Source organism: Triturus cristatus, chromosome 2_2 (genome assembly GCF_964204655.1).
Source record: "Triturus cristatus chromosome 2_2, aTriCri1.1, whole genome shotgun sequence".
NCBI classification, from domain to species: domain Eukaryota; kingdom Metazoa; phylum Chordata; class Amphibia; order Caudata; family Salamandridae; genus Triturus; species Triturus cristatus.
In genome coordinates, this window is record NC_140582.1 from 1,058,788,598 (window position 1) to 1,058,813,918 (window position 25,321).

At 42.3% G+C, this 25,321-nt stretch overlaps 1 protein-coding gene across 1 annotated transcript in view; it reads left to right on the forward strand.

Moving 5' to 3' along the window:
* Positions 1–25,321, forward strand: part of LETM1 (leucine zipper and EF-hand containing transmembrane protein 1) — a 567,062-nt gene that overhangs the window by 44,612 nt on the left and 497,129 nt on the right. The window contains exon 3 of the mRNA XM_085642560.1: positions 21,408–21,870. Within this exon, the coding sequence (XP_085498686.1) occupies positions 21,408–21,870 (463 nt within the window). The remainder of the gene's footprint in view (positions 1–21,407; positions 21,871–25,321) is intronic.

Consider the following 25,321-nt stretch of genomic DNA (forward strand, 5'->3'; position numbering starts at 1 on the left):
ACACAGAACGCTACATAAGAGAGGCCCCCGTATCTTGCTCCCCCATGAAACTTGAGGTCTCCCTATCAGGCCCAAACGAAGATCAAGTATAAAAATATATGTGCCTATTGGCTATTGGTCAACAATCACTATCCTCTCAATCTTCAAACACCCTCACATTTACACTTTACTGTCCCCCTCAATACTGGGTCTGTAAGAAGCACTTGTCGTGAAACGAAACAGGTAAAATAAATCTGTATTTTAATCAATGTAAATTCATCCCTAGTATTTTTTATGTGACACAATAAATCATACACATAAAAATCCTATACAATTTAAAATGATAAAATCACCACACACTTTATCACAATTGTTTCAAAAAACACTTTTCATGCCATAAAAAGGAGAACGGTAATCGACAAGCAATGTGTCATACATCTGTCAATTTGGATTTGTCAAAGGCAGTGTCAGACATAAGTTACTGATCCCTGTCTTTCCCTAACTGCACCAAATTTAACACTTTGAAAACAACAGGCGTCGACGCGTTTCGGTGGTGAAAACTTCACATAGAACCACCTTCCTCAGGACTCAAGCTATTTTCTCCTTGTGTGTATAAGTGTTCAACTACGATGTCGAATTCACCTATTAGAAAAACATATTTATACACTGTAAAATCCAAACTGGTAATTTAAAAGTGTTTTTACAATGGTTCATTTACACAGGTTACCCATACAGATGTATAATGCCCTATAGGTGTTCAATTTTCTAATGTGTCTTTAAATATACTTTTTTCGAAATGTGTAAACTTGTTCAAAACAAAAGTGCTTCATACAGGTCACCAAAACCCTTCTATTCGACATACAAATATATATCTATCGTTGCACGCACCTTTCAGTTATCATTCAACCATTACGCTTTCACTTAACTCTTATCAAGCAATTAATCATAAAACTCACCGGTACAACCGTACTGCGGCAAGAATATCTCCTACATCGGAGTACTTCTAGATATCTTGGCGGATCGTTGGAGGCTTGCAAAAATTGCTAGAATGATAAAAAAAAAACATGTAAATCTCTATTTTCGAAAAAATGAGACTTAAAGAGCCCTCATTACTTCCACCTTTTTAATATTGCTGGTTTCACTCTCATGTCTCCTATAAAGGAGTACTTCTAGAATTCTTAGCGGGTGGCTAAGAGCTTACAGAGATTGCTAGAATGAAAGGATACCTAAGATCAATTCTTTTAGGTATTGGGCGACTGTGAGAACCCTCATCAATTTACCTCTTTAGGAGAAAAGTTCCCAAGATAAAAATATAATGCCTAGACTATATCTAATCCCATAAAGTCTCTATATTAGTATGATGGAATTATATTCCCATCTAGGTCCAAAAACCCACCTTAATGTTTATCATAGGGCGCAAAGACGGGGTAGACTTCAGTTCAAGTTCATTTTATTGGCCGGAAACAATCTCGGTCGCTGTAAAAGATACATGTTTGGTATAATATGGTCAAATTTAAAATGGAGCAGTGGTTGTTAATTAATCTCCCTTTCTTTCTTAACCTCTTGTTGATGAATGATTTACTCACTTCGCGATCACCTCTCTTGTCTGGAACTGCATTAATTCCATGTGGGTGTCAATCCCTCTATTGCGTTTTCTTATGGTTCAAAAAGGGGCGAGCATATCATTTGTCATCTCCCTTGGTTGTCTGTGAAACGGGTGAAAATAGCTATATAAATCGTCATGTGTCACCACCAGCCAGTTTTTGTCTATTTATGTTATTAAGTGAATCATCTACCAATCCTATTGCTGTTTATTGAACTGGTCTTTAATGCTTTCCTTCAAACCTGCTACCTTTCTGCTGTTAGATTACTTCTATGGAGGTAGGGGTGTTCGTTAGACCTTATTGGTTACATTTCCTAAAAGGATCAGCCTGTACATCCCCCTTCCTAAATGAGCGTCATACTGTTAGCCACTATTTTATTAGTTCCCCATGGACCCTCAATTGTTAGATCTATGTCCACCTAGCTTGCTACGGTTCACTACATAGCGGCGCATGTGGGAACTCGATTATTAACCAAATGGTTCCAACATTGTTCTGGAACTAATTTTACCCCCGCCCCGTAACTAACGGACTAAACGAGCTCATTTTAACTTGTATAGGGTTGCAGAGTCAACTACCCCCCCTCTTGCTCACCGTATGTCAGGGTCGCGTGCTTGTTCCTCCGTCTTTCGTCTTTTCTCCCACTTTGTGTTAACGCCGTCTGAGACTGTTTGTTTTATCGGTTGGCAAGCGTATGACGTCTCACTCTACGTACGTCACTAGAAACAGACGTTTTCGACGTTTATTCCGTCGTCGCCATCTTAGATTGGGGAGAAAACTACCCCTACACCTGTTTCGCGATTCATTGGGAGCTTAAGCCACCCGTTTTGTGTAGAAAATTCTTAGAGTCAAAATAAAGAAAGACCTTTTATATTCGAGTTGGTGTCTGCCTATTTCCGTCTATATACACAATTCAGCCCTATTTATTAGTCATTCCTCTTCGTAAAGGGTGGTGCGTCCCTACTCCTAAAGAACCCCCTTCTTCGTCCGTGAAGCCCAGTAATCAGTTATGTGTAAAATCTGGTTTCATTATAGTTAACAGGAGGCAACCACTCTGATATTTTTAGGAGTAGTATTCTTTTTTTATCTCTTCATTATTCAATTAATTGCCTTCTACGGGTGCATATAAGTGACTTACATCTTACAGAATTTTTTACCCGTATAAAATTTGTGGATTTTCCCTTGCATAAACTAAGTCTTTATTGATTTAGTCCGCTTCATATTACAGATAATCATTCTGCACAGGATGATTAAACCACTAATGTCATCCAGTCCTCTTTCGAATTTAATCCTTTTTGGACAGTGTTCAGAGTGAAAATGTACCATTGTTCTCTGTTTTTCCTTTTAGTCTCAATATTCCCTCCTCTTCTGTAGGTCGTAATTCTCTCTATAATGAACCATTCAAAATCAGTATGTTTGTGGTTCATTAGGTTGAAATGCTCTACAAGAGGGGCATTAGGTTTCTTTATTTTAACTGCTGACCTGTGTTCTAGTAGTCTTAATCTTAGTTCTCTCCTTGTTTCGCCCACATACGCTAATCTGCAAGGGCAGCGTAGGAGGTATACCACATTTTTGGTTCTACAGTTATTTAGGTGTTTGTAGACCATTGTGTATCCATTGTGTGTCAAAGATTTAGTGACTATACAGTTATTACATATCAAACAATGGCCACATTTATGATTTCCCAAGGCAACATTGCCCTCGATTGTTCTCTGTACTTGGGGGCTTTCCTCCCTGTATGTTCTCACCAAGTTTTTACGTATGTTGTCATTACGTTTAAACGCAAACAGAGGTTTAGGTAGCTTCATCTCATTGCCTTCATTAAGAATACCCCAGTTCGAGTTGACTATATTTTTGAGTTTGTTACTTACATTTGAAAATTGGGTAACAAACACAATTCTATTTTCAGTATTCTTTTCCTTCCTCTCTTTGTCCTCTACACTAGGGTTTAACATACTTTCCCGATTATAAAAGCGGGCTTGCTTAAATGATCTTTTAATCAGTTTTTTGGGGTAGCCTCTGTCAAGCAGCTTGTTTTTAAGCACAGCAGCATGTTTGTAAAAATCATCCAATGTTGAGCAGTTTCTCCTTAAGCGTAGAAACTGCCCAAATGGGATATTATCCCTCTGAGTCTGTGGATGATAGCTCGTATAGTGGAGCAATGTATTCTTATCCGTGGGTTTGGAGAATAGTTTTACTTCCAAAAGTCCCTCATTGGTCTTAATTGTAATATCCAAAAAGTTTACTGCCCTGTTATAATCAGCAGTGAACTTAAGGTTGATGTCACCCAAGTTTAACCACTCTAAGAATTCAACCAGAATGGGTTCGTCCCCTTCCCAGATAAAAAAGATATCGTCAATGAAGCGGCGCCACAGCCGGATGTTCTCAAAGAAGGGCGCCGCTTCATTGAAGATATGTCTGTCCTCAAATTTGCCTACATAGAGGCATGCCAGACTGGGAGCACAGGTGGCTCCCATGCTGGTACCTTTGCATTGTAAGAAAAGGTCCTCCTTGAATAAGAACATATTTCTGGTCAGTACCAATTCAATACAATTCATAATGAATCCTTTGTTTGCACCTCGAAGCTCCTCCTCAGTCAAGATCTCCTCAATGACTTTGATGGTGTCCCATTGAGGGATGTTTGTGTACAGAGCTTCTATGTCGAGGGTCACCATTATCTGATTCCTAGTATCAAAATTGGTGCCCTCGATCATAGAAATGCTGTGCGCAGAGTCACGTACATATGATTTTTGTTTATGGACTAGCGGTTTTAAAAAAACATCCACATATTGGCTTAAGGGTTCTAGTATTGAACCTATACAGCTGACTATGGGTCTCATAGGGGGATTCCTTTAGTTTTTATGAATTTTAGGCAATCCATAGATTGCTGGAGTGACAGCATTCTCGTTGTTTAGAAATTTAAATTCTGCCTCGCAGATCCATTCCTTGTCTCTAGCTTCTTTTATGAGTGCCTGTACTTGTTCTTTTAATTCCTTTAATTTTGAATCAGGGACTTGGATATAATGTTCTTTTACCAGAAGGAGTGTTAACATCCTCCTTTCATAGTCTGTAGTATCAAAGACTACAACTCCCCCGCCTTAATCGGCTGGTTTTATAACCAAATTGGAGTTATTTTTTAAAGTTCTCATAGCTGTTCTATGTTCATGAGACATATTATTCACATCAGGGTGTGCTTCTCTTACAATTTGTTTAATCTTGGATTCTATAACTCGTTCAAATGTATCCACATTTTTACAGACTTGTGTGATAGCTGGAGTGAAAGTGGATTTCCCTTTTAGTCCTGAGACGTTCTCTGGTCCATTATAATCATTATTCTCAAAGAATCGATTTAATCTTATTTTGCGGAAGAAGGCTTTTAAATCCTTTTCTAATGTAAATTGATTCACTTTGGCTGTTGGGGCAAAGGTGAAGCCTCTTTCTAGAATGTTTATTTCTGTCTTACTAAGATTGTGTGAGGAGAGATTAATAATGGGAAATTTTTGGGTTAACGCCAGTACCTCTGATTTCTCGTTTTTAAATATTCCTGGGGTTGGTTCCATTGATGTTGTCCCCTGCCTAGATTCTGGTGTGGATTTTGATTGTATCTTGTTCCTCTCCTTTGGCGGTGTTCTAAAAAACCACCCCCAAAGTTACTGTTGGACGCGTGTGCTCCAGAATCCTCATTTGGTATTCCTTCCTCTTCGCTACTGGACCCCGAGGTGTCAGAGAATGTGACCTTCTTTTTTCCACCCCTTGAGTATATCAATTTGTGGTCATACGGTCTCTCTCCTCTTTGTTCCCTAGGCTGAGTGAAGTAGTCTTTATTGGTATACGGATATACCAGTTCTAAATTAAATTTGTTTACATCCTTCTTTAATTGTATTGTTTTTTTGTTCACAAGATACTCTTTATATCCGTTTACTTCCTGATTGAGTTCGTCAAGGCGTTTTTTTGCATCCTCTAATGCTGACATCTCTTTTAAAGCTTGTTCTAGGGTTTCAATTTCTTGTTTTTCCAAGACTACCATCTCTAGGGCTGTTTCAATAATTAATAGGATCCAATCCCTGCTACACCTGTTCGCAATATGGGTCCATAGTTCCAAAAATCTTTTATTCTCTACAAAGAGACCCGGTTCATTACGAACTTGTAGTCCAATGGGGATTACTCCTGCCTTTACATATTCTATCAGAAATTCAGCATGAAGTTCAGTTCTAATTAGTTTTTTCTTTAAGTTTAGGGCTTTTCCCCATTTGTCATTGTTGCCCGTTAGAACCGTAATTTTATTTCCTGATTTAGAGGAGTTCCCGATTATTTTTTGGAACTGATCTTCCATGAATCCAAACGTTTTAAATGGATCCATCTCCCACAATGTTTGTGTATAGAGAACGTCGTTAAATTAACGATCGAGTTGTAAGAAATCTCTCCAACCTGAATGGTTGTGCTAAGAACCTTGAAAACAAGGAGAGGGGACTCTTAAAGCCAAAAGGCTGGAGTACCCAGGAATACAAGTATAAAAATATATGTGCCTATTGGCTATTGGTCAACAATCACTATCCTCTCAATCTTCAAACACACTCACATTTACACTTTACTGTCCCCCTCAATACTGGGTCTGTAAGAAGCACTTGTCGTGAAACGAAACAGGTAAAATAAATCTGTATTTTAATAATCAATGTAAATTCGAAGATCAAACGGAGCAAAAGAGTTAGAGCAGGAGACCGATCCTTTTCCAAACTTTTTTCAAGCATGTCGAGCACATTTGCACGGCATGAGCGTGCCGTGCTGACTTTACACAGTTTCAACGCTATGTGCTGCCATGCTTTTCTATTATATTTCCTCTAGAAATTACAAGAAAGGATGGTGAAAATCGTAAGTTACGAACCACTTAATACCGTTTACGCATGCCTTAGAGTGCATGCAACCCCTGACTAGGGTTCTCCTAGCAACGTGGCCCTGAAGAAAGCTACTGTGACACAAAAAGCAAACCTATTTGGCTGAAACATGTCGACCTAACACTAGAATGTGAGAGACCATTATTATCTCACTGCAAGTCTGTTAGAAATGGGGTCTGCCGCTGGCAGTGGGTTGCACCCTGTCCAAGTAGGGACCCTCACTCTAGTCAGGATAAGTTTGTTACACCCTCAGAATACCCGTGCTCACCCCCTTGGTAGCTTTGCAAGACCAGTCAGGCTTATCTCAAAGGCAATGTGTAAAGTACATGTATACACAGTAGCACAGTGAAAACACCACAAAAGGACCCCACACCAGTTTAGAAAAATAGCCAATATTTATCTGATTAAAACAATACCAAAACGACAACAATAATCCAACATACACAACTCAAGATATGAATTTTCAAAGTTAAATAAAGTCATAGTTCTGTAGAAATCAATGTTTGCACTTAACCAGTACAAAGTACCTTAAATGCATTAAAAATCAAAGATGATGCGTGACGCAGGGGAGTTGGGATGTCAAAAAGGCAGGTGCTGCGTCGGTTTCTTACTGCTATGCAGGTCAGTGGCACGGCCCTCTGGGACAGTGCGTTGTGCAGAGGCAGTGATGTGTCACCGTAGTCAGTCATGCAAAGGTTCCTTAAGGCGGTGCAGTCTCGTTGAGCCACTAACGCCCGGTGACAAAGCGTGGCTCAGGGGAGGTGATGCATCATTTTGCGGGTACAATACCATACTTCCTTACTGTAGTACTGTGTCATTGATGAAATCTGTGCCCAGAGACGATGCATTGGTGATGCGGCAAAAGTCAAATCACGATGCGTCGATTCCACCATGCTAAAGCAGGCGCTGTGTCGGAGTCAGAACGGTGCGTCATGGACTTAAGTGATGCCGTGCTTGAGACTTGTGCAGCGGTGGTTCTTTGTAGGTGCTGCTGTGAAAAGTCAGGGCCTGCTTTGAAAGCCGTAATTGTTGCGTTGAGCGGGAACTATGCTTTGGTACCTGCAGCGCCGATACGTCGAGTTTTGTGATGATGTGTTGGTTCTGAATGACACTGGGGGATGATGCGTTGATTTCTCTCCTTATTGCACCGGAACTCACTTCCATGGGCCATTGAACTAGATTTTGCACCAATTAGCAAGGCAGGGCTCTCAGCAGAGAAGCCCAGGTGCTGGAATGTGAAGTCTTGATGTCCCTGAGACTTCTTAATAGGAGACCAGCTCAGATCAAGCCCTTGGAGAACCTCAAAGCAGGATGTAGAAAGCCCAATCCTTTCACTTCCAGAACAGAAGCAGCAAGCTACAGGCCAGCACAGCAGAGCAAACAGCCAAGTGACAGTGTCTCCAGAAGCAACACCGCTTTTCTTCCTGGCAGAATGTCCTAAATACAGGAGTCTTCTGAGTATATGGTGTCAGAGGTCTAGTACTTCTACCTATTTCAGCCTTTGAAGTAGACAAACTTCAAAGAAATGTCTTTGTAGTGCAAAAGACCCTCCCCTTCCTGGCCCTGGCTCCAGACACAATACGGAGGATGGAAACTGCTTTATGAGGGGACAGGCATAGCCCTATTCAGGTGCAAGTGTCAACTCCTCCCACCTCTCTAGCTCAGGTGGACCTATCAGCCTGGTGATGAGCCATCAGGATATGCAGGGCACACCTCATCTCCCTTTGAGTTTCTGTTTAGAGTGAATACACACGAGCCCAACTGTCAACCTGACCCAGACATGGATTTAGAGACAGGCAGGGGCAGAGCATGGTTAAAGTAAGAAAATGCTAACTTTCCATAAGTAGTGGCAAAAAGTTTCTTTAATTAAAACACCAACTGCTGCACTGCTGTAATGAAGAAAAACTCTCCACCATAGGTAAACCATTAATTGTGACGTTAACCAAAGTGATCCATAGTATTCCCATTTTTTAGAAAATCCAATAATCCATATCTTCATACTCGTGAAATCACTGTGGAGACAGGTTAGTTGAACTGGAATGCTTTATTCCTCATTTTCAAATGTCTCATGCTGCTCAGCCAAGCTTTAACATAGACATGTGTTGCCAACTGTCCTTTGAGCCGGTACAGTGAAAAACCCAATGCATTTCGAACTATTATAAGTTCTTCGTCAGGGGTGCTGTAATAAATCAGAGAGAACTGCTTAACGGCTGCGCCAGAACAAAACACTCTAAGTGATTATAGATGAAGCATTTACCCCGTGTCTTACCCTCCCTAACAACCCACATTCACCCCCTTTCCTGACAACACTAAAATGTCTCACCCTAACCCAAAAAGAAAAAAAAAAAAAATTAACAAAAACCCTACGTTATTCATAGCAACCACAAAAAACTAACAGTGCTCATTTACCTTAAGAAACCATAATCGGCGGTTTAACACATGCTTGTCTTGCTTCAAATTCGAAAAAGGATCAACTTCACTCTCTCCCACCATAATTATATGCGAAACCTGCTTGCACACGTTTTCCCCAATCAATCCCTAATGAATTCGAAACAACGTGACCCATTTAAACTCCCTTGCTCGTGAAAAAGATCACCTGCCTAAGTTTCCCATAATGCACTAACACAGTTACCGGAAATCATAAAACCACAAGACTACAAAACTGCGTCATGACATAAGTGGCATTTTCAGACTTGCAATTTAAAAACCAACTGAACTAAAAGATGTTTTTTAAATTTTGAGTCCAGAGACACCAAACTCCTGTAGTGAAAAACTAAATTAGCAGTATTTCACTACAAGGACATGTAAAGCACAACAGTACATGTCCTACCTTTTAAGTACACTGCACCCTGCTCATTGGGCCTACCTTAGGGGTGCCTTACCTGTAATAAAATGGAGGGTTTGGGGCCTGGCAAGTGGGGGCACTTACCTAGTTGAAATGGCAGTTTAAATTGCATACATAGACATTGCAGTGGCAGATCTGAGACATGTTTGCAGAGCTACTCCTCTGGGTGGCACAGTCAGGCCCACACGTAGCATTTGATTTACAGGGCCTGGGCACACACAGTTCACTGTACTAGGAACTTAATAAATCAAACATGCTAATCATGGAGAAACCAATTACCATTGCACTTTAAACAGGGAGCACTTGCACTTCTCATTGATCAGCAGTTGTAAAGTGCCCATAGTTCTAAAGCCAGCAAAACAAAATTCAGCACACATTCAAAAACAGGAGGTTAGAGGCGAAAAGACAGGGGAACCGCACCAAAAGATGCCAGGTCTAACATGTGCCCTCTACCAAGCTGAAAATGGGGAGAGCTACCCAACCTCTTGGGAGTTTTCCAACCCAGCCAGAATCTGGTTGACATATCTCTGCAATGTGCCTGGGGCGTTTTTCGACCCAAAAGGCATGACCTGGAACTGATAGTGCTGTTTTTGGTTTTGAGAACGCTGACCTGTCTTGTGTCTCCTGGATCAAGGCAATCTTCCAGTACCCGGACGTTAGGTCAAATGTGCTGAGAAACCTGGCAGCTTCAAGCCGATCAATGTGCTTATCAGCTCGGGGATGGGGTATGCGTCTGTCTTGGTGACGGCATTGTGCCCACAGTATTCAACACAGGACCGCAGTTCAGTTGTGACAGTGGGTGGGGCAGCCTTGGGTACCAAAACCACAGGGCTGGACAAAGGAATGTTGGAGGGCTGAATCACACCTAAGTCCAGCATTTTGGAGTCTTCGTCCTTGATGCTTGTCCTTACTCTATCAAACTACCTGTAAGACTTGTGCTTAACATACAGGCTGTCCCCAGTGTCAATATCATAGGTGCACCATTGGATGACTGCAGGGATGAATGAGAACAGAGAGGCAAACTGTCCCAGCAACTAGCGACAGTTTATCTGCTGTTCTGGGGCCAGAGATGGGGAGAGGATCACACCCTCTGCTGACCCATCGTGCTCTTTGGAAGACAGGAGGTCGGGGAAAGGTTCACTCTTCTCTTCCATCCCATCATCCATGACCAAGAGCATGGTCAATTCAGACTTGTTAAAATGAGGTTTGAGGCAGTTCACGTGTAGGACCCTGAAAGGGTTCCTAGGAGTCTGCAAGTCAACTAGGTATGTGACATCACTCTTGTGCTCCTTCACCTCAAATGACCCAGACCAGCGGTCTTAGAGCGCACGGGGCTCTATGGGTGTTTAGGTATGTGACATCACTCTTGTGCTCCTTCACCTCAAATGACCCAGACCAGCGGTCTTAGAGCGCACGGGGCTCTATGGGTGTCATCACCCGCACTTTCTGGCCAGACTGAAACTCAGCCAGAGTGGTATTCTGGTTATATCCGCATTTCATGTCCTTCTAGCTAGCTTCCAGATTCTCTTGGGTGAGTTTCCGTAAGCGGTCTGTTTGGTTCCAGACGGCAAGCCTGTAACTGAATACATCCTGGGTTGGCTTCCTTAGGAGCTTGGTCCCAGCCTTCCTTTACCAAACTGAGAGGTCCTCTGATAGTATGCCTATACAGAAGTTCATAAGAGCTGAAGCTAGACCCTTTCTGCTGTACCTCCCTGTAGGCGAACTGAAGGCATGGCAAGGCACGTCCCACTTATGACTTATGTGTTCTGAGAGACCCATAATCCTGCCCTTCAGAGTACGGTTGAACCTTTCAACCAACCCATTGCTTTGGGGATGGTAAAGGGTAGTGATCTTGTAGGTAACATCACAAGCCTTCCACATGGTCTTCATCTACAAGGACATTACGTTGGTACCCTAGTCAGAGACCACCTCCTTGGGGAAACTCACAGGGGTAAAGAGCCCCAACAGTGCCCTTGCGTGCACAGTCAATGTCCTCAGAGAGATAGCTGCTGGATACCGGGTGGCATAGTCCACCAAGACCAGGATCAATCTGTTTCCCATGGCTGTCTTGGGATCCAGAGGCCCCACAATGTCAATGCTCGAAAGAGATGCTCATGACAGGAAATGGTTGTAAAGGAGCCTTGCATCTCCTCACGGATTTGCCACTCGCCTGGTAGGTAGGACGGGACCTACAAAATACTTCTGAGGCCTTCCTCATTTGGGGCCAGTAAAAGTGGGTGACAAGCCTTGTCAAAGGTCTTGCCCTGCCCCAAATGACCTGCCAGAGGCACATCATGAGCCAAACTCAGTAGGCTCTGAAGCACTGGGGTACCACCAGCACAGGGCTTCCCCAGGCTCAGCAACCTTAGGCTCGCTAAACAGGAGATCATTCTCCCAAAAGCTCAGGTGAGATCCTGCGGCGTCACCAGCTGCCTGGTCCTCTGCCTATTTCCGAACACCCACAAGAGTGTGGCACTCTTTCTGCACTGCACAGAATTCTTCCCTGGTGGGGCCTTCTTGCTGCCAATTGATCAGCTCAGGCAGGTTCCCCAGTTCAGCCACATCTTCCCCTATAGGTTTTTGGGTATCCCCCCTCAGGTTCAGCCTCCTACCGGACCGTGGGAATTTCAGGAGTGGGTTGCAGGTCCTTCTGATTGCCCTCTCTGGCTACTATGGACCGTGTGGCTAGGCACGCCCACTCTGACAATACCAACATCTCCAAGTGTGACCTGAGCTTCACCTCCTTCCAGGTGGCATTCTCCAGGGCTTTGCTCGTCTCCTTGTGTTTGCTTTGTTCGTTGGCAGGGTATGCCCAGACGTAGGTCCCTTGCTCACTTTGCCTCTGGATACAAGCTAGCCTGGCTGATGAGGGGTGTTACCCCGAATCCGGTCCCAGGATGCTTGTTTCCGGTTCAGGGAAGACCTTGCTTGGTAGTTCGAGCTGGAGTTTTCCCATGAGGCACAGGGTCAAGACTGATTTACATATGGCTGTGTCTGCACTGGTGCAGCGAAGTGAGCTAAAGAATGATGATGATGGATTCAACCCAGATATGTGACTGGGGGTGAGTGTCTGAAAAGTTTCAGCACTCCATCCATCGTCTCCTTGTGTTTGCCTGAATCGATGCCCAGCAGAAAATCAACAGGCATGAATGGACTCGCAGCTACCCTCAAGTAACTAAAGACCCCTCCCCACCCCCACTCAAAGGACTCCTGAGCCACCAAACTTTGGCACTTTCTGTTGTCTACAGCAACAACTTGGTGGACCACATTAGGGACTACCTGCTCTTCAGACACCTGAAAACACCGGACAGTTGTCATACTGGCTCCTGTGTCTCTCAGAGCCTCCACCTTCCACCCATTGATGGTCACCCACTTCCTGTACTCCTTAGTATTGTCAGGCAATAGGGTCCTCTGGACAATCTCACTCTCACTCTCATCCAGGAAGACTAGGGCCATCTCAGCTGGCCCACCCACCACTACTTGGGGCCGACTGCTCCCTGAACGCTACACTCAGTGACGGCCCACCGGTCGAGGGCTGTGCTCGGTTGGGACACTTGTGATTCCCCTTGCAGTGCCCTTCCTGATTATGTGCAAAACACTTCAGAGGTCCCTTCCCTGCAGACTTCCCTTTGGAACCAACTCTTCTTCTCCTTAGGGGGTTGGGAATCCTTATCCTGGGAACTGGTTTGGAGACCTTTAGAGAAATCCTTTTATTATTTTTGACCGGCTCCTCCTTCTGTTGGGGACCCTGCTCACCCTTGGCTGAGTCTCCCACATACAATCTCTTGTGGACTCTAGTGCTGAGCCAGCGGTTCGCCTCTGGAGGAAGCTTCATGGGGTCAGTAAGACACATTCCCTAAGATCACATCCGTTACCACATACTGCTCTGTGAGCAATAAGCTGACCAAAATGATAAAAAAAATTGGTTGGTCCTTGTCCCATTGGACTTGGCAACAGGAGCCCCCCCTCTTCTCCTTCAAACGAGGCCGCAATATCCGAGACCACTTAATCCACTTAATCAGGGCCCACAAACTAGCACGTAGCGACAACTCCCTTCTATCTTATTTTTACCTTCCTCCACTACAGGGCCATTACAAATGTAACAACTGCCTGGCATGTGATTCTACCAACAGCACCAAAGTCTTTAAATATGCCAAGGTTAAACATACTCAGATTTTTTTTCCCAATTTTAACTCACACAATGTGATATACTGCATTCATTGTCCATGCAAACTACTGTATATAGGTCAGACGACCCAGAAGATTAACAGGATTTCACAGCACAGAAGCTGGATTCGCTGCAAGGTCCTCACAGCACCTCTTGTGAAACATTTCCTGGAAAAAGCACATTCTGAGCTGGATTTCTCATGGCAAATTATTGACATCCTACGCACCAAATGCAGAGATGGCAGTCAACAACAATCCTTGGACAGATTAGAATGCAAATGGATCTTTAATTGCCCAACCATTGAACATGGTCTCAACTCAATGGATGAATGGAACGCCATTATTTGACATTTATATAATTCGGATTACCTACGAGACTCTGCTATAAATATACATCCACCATGGCTGCTCCTTTGTAGTCAATTATTTATTTATTTTTTATTTGTAAACCTTTCACTTTTGTCTGCAAATAATTCCCCCCCCCCATATAACAGTATGTATATCATATGCACTGCAACACCCTTCCTTATTCCATAATTTGCTTTTTACTGCACTGCGTCTTCATTATTTCCTTCATTCCTGCCTCAATACTTGACTTTTCTGCACTAAATCACTTCAGCTGGCTAGGCTCCAACTATGTGTTGCCATGGGGATAGAGACGCACCCCTGATTTCTCGCAGCTGCTGCATGCACACGCGCTCACCGGCAGCCTGTTAATTTGGACTCCGGAAACACTTATTAGTGCTCCTGACCTGAATTCCTCAGTGCGAGTAGAATCACCAGACGGAGCAGCTGCCCGTCCTTCACTCTTGGACCGACAGATGCGGTCTCATACTCATATTAAGTGCTATACTTTTGTCCGTCCCTGTCCTTATTAGGAGGCTCTACACCCAGCACCCTTCGTAACTCTAATCTGTAACTTTCTGGTCCAGAGGCACCAATTCAGTGGGCCCCATTTTTACCCGGCAATTCCTGCCCCGGTCGTCATCTCGGCTGACACTCCTTAAATCATCTCTACCCGTCGACCAGGCATTCCCTGTGACTAAGTAAGTTCCTCACCCTGCTCCCAGTTTGCCCACAATTCCTCCTAATTTATCCAGCCCTCAATCATGCCTTCTCATTCACAGCTACAATGTGTGGCCGGCTGCGGTTTTAATTAAGGACGTCCAACACACCAAGGGCCCCCTTCTTCCGGCCAACTCATCCCCGGTTTCATCGCTGTTGCCACAGCACTACTTACCATAACTCTGATACGCCGTCCAGGCTTTACTTGGGCCCAAGTAAGAGCTGCTTCATTCCCAAGTGCAGACGTTTTCACAGCGTCCCACGTTGATTCAGCCTGCTACTTACCAGCTACTATTCATTACCACACCGGCCCCGGCTAGGTGTTCTAGTAAGTGCCCTTCCTTAATTAATTAGGCACACTACCAGCTGCGCTTGTCCCCTAATTCTTGCTCTTGCAGTCGTTGGTCAATTAGCACGATCACGTAGGCTATAATATCTCGCTAGAGCTGGCTATGTGATCCTTTGCCTTTTCCTTTTTTCTTCCTATACTGTGCCTTACCTAAACCTGACTAGTCCCATCACTCTTCAGACCTTCTGCAAGTCACTGATTTTTGACGAATAATTCTGGTGACTGATGCTTATGACTGTTGGTTCATTAAATTGCACTGGGAGCACAACAGTATCACCTTATGTACTATATTGTGTATCCAGGGACCATACATTAATTTAATTTAACGTCCTATCCCTCACACACCCACTGTACTGATGATGATCTCTAGTCTGTGAGATCGAAACGCCGCCGACCTCCTACTACAGGAAACTCCTTTTATTGTAAAAAAAAAATTGGTTCTTATGAGTGTCTACTTTTTATTGTCAATACGATGTATATATTTTAAAAGTCACCCCCACTCGTCACTTCACGCTTGCTGTCACTTTGTGTGAGCACCTGAACTATACTCGTATATTGTTGGTAAAACAAATAAAATGTGTGTTATATATCTCCACTTTGTCCCTGTTGAGTAACTTCTTAACTGTTCTCTCTGGCATTAATTCCCTATAAGCCCACTTAATTACAGGCATTCGTTTTTAATACCACCTCAACGCTTCTTTTTACGTCTTCCTTAGGACCTTTTTGGCCATTTAGAAACCGCTGTTTTCCTAAAAATATATAGTTACCCCTGGTTCTAGTATTGGGGTTCCCTTGTTTTTCTTTTTTATGTACTCTGTTTAAAGCTGCCATCCGGTCTTGCAGGGTGAGGTCTTTTTTTTTTTAATTCATGTGTTCCTGGGCGTCTGCCAGTGCGGCGTCGCAGGGCTCTCCTTGGCATCTGGCTGTTTAGTCCAGGCGTACTTGTCGAGTTTAGGTTGGTGAGTGTTTGCCGTCCGTCATTATCGGGGATGAAAGCCCAGGCCGCGAGTTGTTGTAAACGGCACGCCCGGGTACTCCCGCTGCCTGCCTGTGAGTGCGACTGTACTCTACCTGACCTGTCGGGTTTCTCGCCGGGGGGGCCTTAGTTTTCCGATCGCTTCAAGAAATCTCTTGTGCGTCTGGTTTTCCTCTAATTCTGGTAGGGTGGGATGTAGCGCGCTGGTCACACACTCCTATATTCGGCTTTGTCCTGGCCAAAGTCGTAGTACTGTGTGAGGCCTCCGTCTCTACCTCAGGCATGGGGAACGGAACCCAACTCCCACAGCACGTCTCAATCTTTTCACCCTGGCGGCTCCCCTACCATTCAATTACTGAGCTCTCGGGCTGCGGGGTGGGAGGGCAAAGGAAGGCTTCCTCCGTCACCCTCTCGTTCCAGCCAAGTGTGTCTCCACGTCACCAGAGGTTCAGCAAAACTATACATTGCAACGTTATAATGGTGGTAACTTACTCTGCCTCACTGTCTTCAAGTTTGGCCAGGCTGTGCTGCTGTCCGGGTTCTTCTCCAGTGCTTCGCCGCAGGAGTCAGCGTTCGCCCCGCGACTTTCTCCCAAGACACTGGTTGCCGAGGCTCTCTCATCTCCAGCTCTCCCACGTCTGGGCTCCTTCTGCTACCAGTTAACCCTGGTGAATTCAGACGACTAAACTGGTGGATCCAGGAGCCGCCCCGTGATGTCAGGGTCCAGGTCACGCCTCTCTCGGGTCTGAATGCCCCGTCCTCCCCCAGCTCTCACCTTCCTCACTCATAGCGTGTCTCTGCCACCTAAAGCTGCTAGATAGGTTCCCCTTCTTGTGCGCCTCCGGCCTAGTCAGTACTCCACTGCTGTTGTTTTCACCCTTCGCTGCCTTCCTCCTTTTGCTCCACCCTGCGGCGGATTCGCGGCCCCGGTCTCACTCCCTCAGAGTCTGCGTCGCTGTTCCTGGCCTTCCGGGCGTATCCGTACAGTGCTTGGGGACTGTTATTGGTCGCTTCTCAGCTTCCCGGGAGCGGCCGCAGCCCATCTACCCTGCCTCTCACGGTATATCCGGTCTCTGGGATCTTGCCACTCTCTACCCTCTGCTCTAGCTCGTGCATAGGCCTTGTTACTGATCTTAGTCTGCTGACGTTCATGGACCCCCAGACTCTGCCCAACCAGTCCAGCGGGACCGCAGCACAGGTGGCTTCAGTATCATGGTACCCTACCTGGATTAATTACTAAATTAATTAGGATGGGAGTCTTGGGTTACAGGAGCTCCTTTAGGCGTCGCCATCTTGCTTTGCCACCGGCCACGCCCCTGATCGAGTAAAATCCATTTGTGATGTTACATTGGAATGGTAGTGAGATCGTTTTCATTTTTTGTTACGTCATGTTTTAGACCACACTCTGCGGCCAACCATCTTTGTGCAGGCCGTAAGCAGTATCCGATTGGCTTCTGACCACCCCCCAACTCCCCTTTTCCTGCAGCGCACAACTTGCCGTGGGAGGTTGGGCACAAATTACATGAGGTAAAAAAAAACTGAACTTCACTGCAAAAAACGAAGGTTAAAAGTGATGTTGTAGTTAGGTATGGTAATAAAATCTTGGCTCACACAAAACTTCACTGAAAAACATTGGTTGAAGTGACGTTATAGTTAAGCATTGAAATACAATAGGTACTAATGTTTAAAAAAACGAAAAACAACTGAAATTATTTTAGATCCTATCTGTAATCTGCTGTGACACATCATTTCTCTCCATCGAGAATTATGCTACTGTACCTTTGAGAAAAACATTTAAGTATTGTACTCCTCTGAAAAGGCTTCTTATGCACGTTCATGCAGAAATACTCCATTTCATAAAATTTTCCATACCGCTTACACATGCTTCCTTGCATGTGTAAACTGGTGTACTAAAGAAAGAATCTATGATAAATGCCCCATGACATCATTTTAGCTTTTTGGGTAGTAGCGCAGTACCCACAGGAAGCAATAAAGCAATGGCTGTTATTTTGCCGCACCTCTCACAGCATCCAGAATGGCGCAATTGACATGGGTGCTTGACCTTGTACTGAACCAGTTTGGGAAAGCTCATCAAATGTTCCTTCTGCAGACAACAAGCCTCTGCGCTTGGACTGTGTGGTTCAAGTAGGTTTCAGTATGCAGACTAATCCAGTATTAGAAAATGTTAAAAATGCCAAGGGCGTCTATCTCTGCTAGTTTCTATCCAAATAAGGATTGGTAGAATAGAAGTTCACCTTGCATCATATTTACCCTCAAACTCAACAGGGGGGGACTAGATTTTCAAAGGCACCTCCAAGAAAAATATTTCCACATTCACTTGATAAAACAGAAAATATTTGAAATTCCATTGAACAGTCAACACAAGCACCCCAGGGTACTTCCTTAGCCTCTGACAGAGTAGAGAATCTGGGATACTAAATAAACCAACACAAGTCTTTGTTTGCCTCACTTTCGAGGACTCAGTCCTTTGAGGAGGGGGTGAGTGTGGATTATCTGTGCAACAGAAATGGCTTTTTGTTGAGAAGTATAATTGTTCTGCTACCAGGAAGACTTATTTTTCTGAATTAGCCCAGAATGCAGACAACTTCGAAGATGAGCTCTTCAGTCTATCCCATGGTGCCATTCCTTTTTGGTGTCAGAAAGCATGTTCCAAGGAGTACTTTTCCATAAACAGATTTTCACAAAGGGCAATGTCACAGATGCATACCACCTAGGATAAGACACTCACATGAACCATATTGCAGTTTAAAAAAAAAAGTGAGGGAGAATCCTACTACATCCGCATAATACATTTAAGATGCATCCATTTAACCGTGAGACCATTCATCTTCCTGGAAGTGGAGATGAAACAATCTGACAATACAACACTGGTTTACTGTGCCAATTTAATGCGAAGTCCAAGATCCTCTCTGACAATCTGGCTTTTACTACAGAACTTCTAAATGTGGAAAATTTGAAAGCAGGGATGCGATGGAAAATACAACTGGTCCATCAGTGATGCGATTCTAACATATATTTCAGGTGCTCTACCAGTAGATTTGTGCTCTACAGCAGTGGTTAACCTTGTGACTTGTGTGTATCCTCACTAAATCATCACTGGATTCTGGGGATTACAACCGAGTCATTATTGGCAGCTGAGGACCCCCAGCCTAAGCAATATCTATGATGTGAACTTCAGACCAATCCACAAAAAATACAAAAACAAATGCTTAGATATTGAAATATTCTGTTTAATTCACAATCCAATATAGAAGAAGTTTTCATATTTTCAATGTTGCTGCTTTATTTGCTTTATTACTTTTAGTGTATTAATTTTAATATTCTTTAATTGGGTAGCAGTTGCGGACCACCTGAGTAGGCCTTGTGGACCCCCACAGGAGTCCTTAGAACAAAGGTTAAGAACCACTACCAAGACTATGCATTCTGGTGTCTAAGACCCAGATCTTAGTGGAATGTTCTTATGTTCAGCTATCAGTTTGTTCTGCTGCCCAGCTGCTTTTACATTTCATTCCATAGTCTTCTGCTTCTGAAAGTCCTCATTAGACTCCAGTCAAGGTGAGAATGATCCTCCTCTTCCTGTACAAGCTGTTTCTGTGAATTTAGCTAGACCAGTTACTCCTGGTCAGCTGACACACAAGTGCATTGCAAACTCTAACTTCTATCTAGAACAACAAGAGAATAGTTCATCACAGCCTTCGATTAATGTACTTGTCGTCACTACCTGTAAAAATGTGATTTATCAAAATGCCCGTATTCACCGTGCTAGGGATCTAAGAAGATTTTTTAAAGGGTCTAGAGACAATCTCAAATATACTGCTCAGTAAGAAGGTCCTCTTATCTCTGGTAAATTAACATGGTACTTTCATAATTATTTTTTCTATTTAAACCTATGCACAAACATAATCTCTAATAGTTTTCCTGTCAGGTATCCTTTTTAGTAGCTATTATTTGACCCTGAATGTGACTGAAATACAAAGTGTCTGTATCTTTTCACCTTTTGCTGTATTCTAGAAGCGGAAGGTTTCATTGAGGGCTTACACTGTTCTCGCTACAAATGTTTACTCGGCTCTCCCTTTTGTATATTGTTTTTACTTGTGAGCTAGCGTTTATTCTAGTACTGAAAACAACTGTGCATAGTACATAGCAGTTGTTCTGTAGTGCATTCCTACTAGAGTTGAGAGGTTGAGCAGGCTCCCTGTTTCTGACGGAAATAATAACACACATTTTAAAAGATAAGTTACTTAGAAAGTCTTCTACAACTTCAGCAGCATTCCATATGTTTCAGATCATACTTTTTTTTTTCTTTCAATAATGGAGGATTCTATTGAGTAAGTCAGTACAGGATTAAATTCGAAATGCTTTGCAGACCAATCTCAAAACTAGAGAAAGGATAATTCAACAACATGTACATAATTGTCATTAAAAAATTCGAAGTCTTCCTTCATCAAGAGCTCATTTAGTCTCCATAATAAAATATGGAAACGATACTTAACAAATAAACTGATAAGTATTGCAAAAATGTGGATACATTATTTGCTAGATGCTCTTAGATACCCCAGGCCTTGACTATTTTATATATTGGTATACATACTGTAAGAAATATGCCTGCTTCATATTAGCAACTAACATGCATTCTGTAGCTGGTTGCATGCAGTGGGGGTGACTGGCACAAACCATGCAAAAAATCATGACTTATCAAAGCAAAAGTACATTAAGTAAAGTATTACTACATAGGTGGTGTTGGAGCATTGTAATGGTAGCATAATACAGTGGGAGCATAGAACTTTGTAGAAAGGCTTGATAAGATTTAGGGATAATTTACAGTTTTTCACATGGGAGTTCTTCTGTAAATTGTCAGTGCTCCTTCCCTGCTAAATTGCGGTTCATGCAAGTGAAAACCCTTAACCTGATAGCCCACCCACCAGTGGGCCACCAAGTTACAGTGACAACCGGCCTACCCTTTTTAGCATTTAATATTAATAATAATGTGATTGTTGATTCTTTATTTTTGGTCATTTATAATGGCTTTCTTGATTTTTACCATTCTTTATTTTCATATAGATCCATGATAAACAAATGAGAGGTGGATCATCGGTGTGCGTTTTCAGATGATCATTGTGCTCTAGAGTGTTCCAAAAACATATGTTAGTGCATGTAATTATCAGTAAGAAATACAAATGCTTGTGAGATTTTTTCAATCAGAGGTTGTAGGTTTTCTCTTACAGCAGTTTGTTGATTGAACACCCCAAAGGAATCACTGTGAAATAGCTACCTCATTTGTCCCCTTTTTCCTTCTTTTTGGCCTTAGAACTGGTACTTTTAACTTAACAGTAACATGATACAACTGTGTTTTTTTGAAAATTTGCACTTAAACAGCAGACTATTATCACACTGTAGAAAATATAATGATGAGAAATGTGTAATCTATGTCTTTGTGAAAATGTGCATTTTCTCATTTAATCATATTTAACTTTTCTTAGGAGAAGAATAATTGTCACTCTTGTTTCTGCAGGCATGTTTCTCTCAGAAATTGCACTATTGTCCAGCCTGTTTACATTTCCTCCAAACCGAGGGATTTTTATAGTTCCTGTGTTAATGGATCAGAACGAATGTACTTTAGGTCTTCGGCTTCTCCTGGTCCATGGACCTCTCTCACTGGCCTGAATGTTGTCAGACCCCAGTACCACTCAGTTCGGTGGTGGCACTCTTCCCGCCCCTGTTGTGATGACTCTGTAGTGGAAAAATCGCTGAAATCCTTGAAGGATAAAAACAAGAAACTTGAAGAAGGAGGCCCTGTGTACAGCCCAGCAACAGATGGGGAAACGGTTAAAAAGTCAATTGGCCGGAGGATTGTAGATGAAGTGAAGCACTATTATCATGGCTTTCGACTTCTGTGGATAGATACGAAGATTGCTGCAAGAATGCTGTGGCGTATTTTAAAAGGCACCACCTTGTCGCGCAGAGAACGGAGACAGGTACTAGAAACATTTGGATGTGCTGTGAGATATTTGACATTAAATTAAGAAGTGTCGCTTGTTCATGTGCAACATTACCTATTTTTGTAGTCTTGAAGTTGAAAATGTATGTTGATCATTGATAAATTAGTAGTGCGTAAATCCTTCAAACACTGATTACTCTGATTTAAAGAAAATGTTTGCAGTGAATGTCATCTTAAGCATTTCCTGTAAAGTGGGAGTGACTGAGCACGTGGAAGAACAGCTAATGACTGGTTTATCCACATTGTGATCTCTTTACAATTGATTAGTTTCCTTCTGAAAGAGGATTCTAACAGTATGCTGCAATCTAGTCTAAATCCTGTCATTAATAGCAGGTTATTATTTAGGAGGAGAATCAAAATGATCTGCTTGTGACCAAGAGTAAATTTTACATTTTCGTCCCATTGTATAACTAATTGTGGTATGATCAGACTGAGATCTGGGCAAGGATTTTGCCCCAAAATTTGAAATTACTTCAAGGGAATTGCTGCAAAAAATATGCAAAAAGGAAAAGAGTACCTTTTGAAGTACGTAAACAGAATAATTGTATATGCACAGTTCTTCCATCCTATTTATCCTGTTTTCCAAATGGCCTAACTAGCATTAGTTGTCCATATCAGAGACACAAGATTATTGAAGAATTGTCCCTCTTCTTCAGCCCCTTCGATTTAACCTTTGCAAATGGAAAAAGTAATGTGCTTAAAATAAAAGTATTAAAATGACTGCTTTAAAGAATAAAGTCACGTTTCTATTAAACATGCTATTACATTATTTAAAAAAATGATGTTGAAGGGTTAGGGTAAGTGATGTGGCTGAGATAAAGGTTAAGTGATGAAATTCGAATTATAGTTAGCAGGTAACAGGTAGGAGTAAGAGTAGGGTTAAAGGTTTGGATTATTGCGAAGGATGGAGGTTACAATAAGACTTCGGGTGACATTAGATTTAAGGGTGAAGTATGGGCTTTAACTCTTCCCTGCTCAAAAAGGGAAGTGGGGGCTACTATTGATTATGCTGCCTACATCTAAAACACTTCATATATTTCAAACCTGATTGTTGTAAAGATGAATCTACATGATCATAAATGAATAATTTTGACTTTAAAAGTAGAATCACTCACAATAGCCCAAGGTTTTGTTCAAGGGAGGAACTATTTGCTGAAAATAATCATTTATATACTTGTCCAAATATTTGAGACCTCAGCTTTATAATGAACTAACACTGAAATGAAACTTGACGCGTAATTATTTTGGCATGGAGATATTACAGATGTTTGATTTGCTACTCAGATGTAATCAATCAATACATGCAAATATAGATGAATCCTATAATTCTAATGTAAGCAATAAGAAATACTGCTGTAATGACAGTTACATTGTAAATGTGATTTTCAACGTGGCAAATAGAAAATATGGAGAAGTGGACCTCTGGAATTTGGTACTCTCTGACCTCATCTGCTCATGCTAAAACCCCTAAAATCTGAGGTAGACGTCTTTCCACTTAGTGAATTTCCTGCGGTCCAATTTTTGCAACATAAATTATTAATAGCAAAGCAAGAGCTTTAAAGGCCCTGATGGGATAGATATCCATCACTCTCTTAAAGGAAAATGCAGGTTAAGGGGAAGCTTTCTGGTATCACAGTTTACAGTTGCTATGATTTCGATAAACGTTCAGATTTTGGGAAATGGAAAAATCACCCCACATCTTTTGAAGCGATCCTTTTTATAGCCAAAATATTACAGACAGTTCCTAGTATTAGACCTGTTCGGCACATTATGCTCTGCCTCTTTTCTCAAACGTCTTCAGATTTGGGTTCAAAATGAGAAAACAAATAGGGTTCAGAAAAAGAAAATTCTGGCCTTAAAGGCATCACAACAGTTCAATTATTATATGTCATGAATATGCTGTACTACAGCATTTTGTAATGTAGAGAAAAGCATCATATAGTGAAAGTTGGCTCTGTTAGGAGTCCCAGAGAAAATCCAGAGTGCATTCATTTCTCTTTATTCCTGCACTTGGAACCAAGTACTTGTGTGGGTCTGATCATGGTCTTAAACAAATAATTGCTCCCTTGAATTGATCAAAACAAGGTTGACTACTAGCTCCCATGTTATTTTCTTTATACCTTTATGACTTATCCAATGTAAGAAAATACTGTGGATAAATGACTTCATGTGGAATAATAAACATGGATATTATTTTATATGCTGATCATGTGATTGTCACTGTCTTAGCTCTTATTGCTCTTCAGTGTCTGTTTTGTTTCCATGCAAATCCTAACGCACATTACTTAAATGTAAATGTGGGAAATCAAAGATTATGATCCTTGGATGGAAATCACACTCATCAGTGGGTACCTGGGTTCTGAAAAATCAGCCGATAAATATCTGACAGATATTTTTTCACTTGCAGCATGAGTTTTTACTTTTATATCCATCATCTTGTGGCTAATAGGGTCGCGCCTTCTTCTGCAATCGGAGCAGTTTATAAATAACTTGGTAAAGAAACACCTAATACAGGCTGTAAACATTTACAATATTAAGTTTCCCTCTGCAGTCTTTTATGTTGTGGAATTTATTTACTTTTCCAAATTCAATGTTACTAGAGTTAATGGTAAAATGTTAAGACCATTTTTAACTATCCGACAAAGTGTACCTGTTTATGTAATATACCTGGAACTAGGTTCCGCTGCATGTAAAGCTAAAGCTTGACGTGCTATTTTAAGATTGGCTCAGTAATATGGCTCCACATTCAATAAGCGAGGTTACTGAGACAATTGGGTCAGATGAGTCAAGAAATTAAACACTACTTAAAAACATAGTATTTGCTTATGCATAAACTGCTGGCCCCTTGGGGAGATAGCCCAAAGGATCTTCATGAACTTCGTCTGTGGGCTCTATGATATAGTAGTGATTAGGTGTTTCCCTCAAAGTAAAATAGGTAAGGGCAATCTAGCCTTTCGCTGCTATTCAGGCTACACCCTGACTGAACGAGTATTTGGGCAGTCTAAGGGTGCTTTTTGGAGGACTGAGGGTGCAGTCATAGGAATTTGGAGTGGGCAATGCCGCACCAGAGATGGGTCCACGCCCTGGGAACACTCCTCTTGGTGCCAAACTTATTTAAAACAAGCATTTACAATGCAACGGTCTCGGCATTGTTAAAGTTAGAGCTATTGGCATTGCTCATGACAATGCCGTTTCTTTAAATGTTTTAAAAACATAAACAAAAATAATGTCATGAGCAATGCCAATAGCTCTAACTTTACCAATGCCGAGACCATTGCATTGTAAATACTTGTTATTTACAGTGTTTCGTGAGACTGGCTATCAGAAGGTGCTTCCAGAGAGGCCACAATTCCAGCCAGGAACAGAAATTCTTTTTTTGTGTCATAAAATTCGCCTTTCTGCTGGGAATAGTTACAGACCTGTAAATC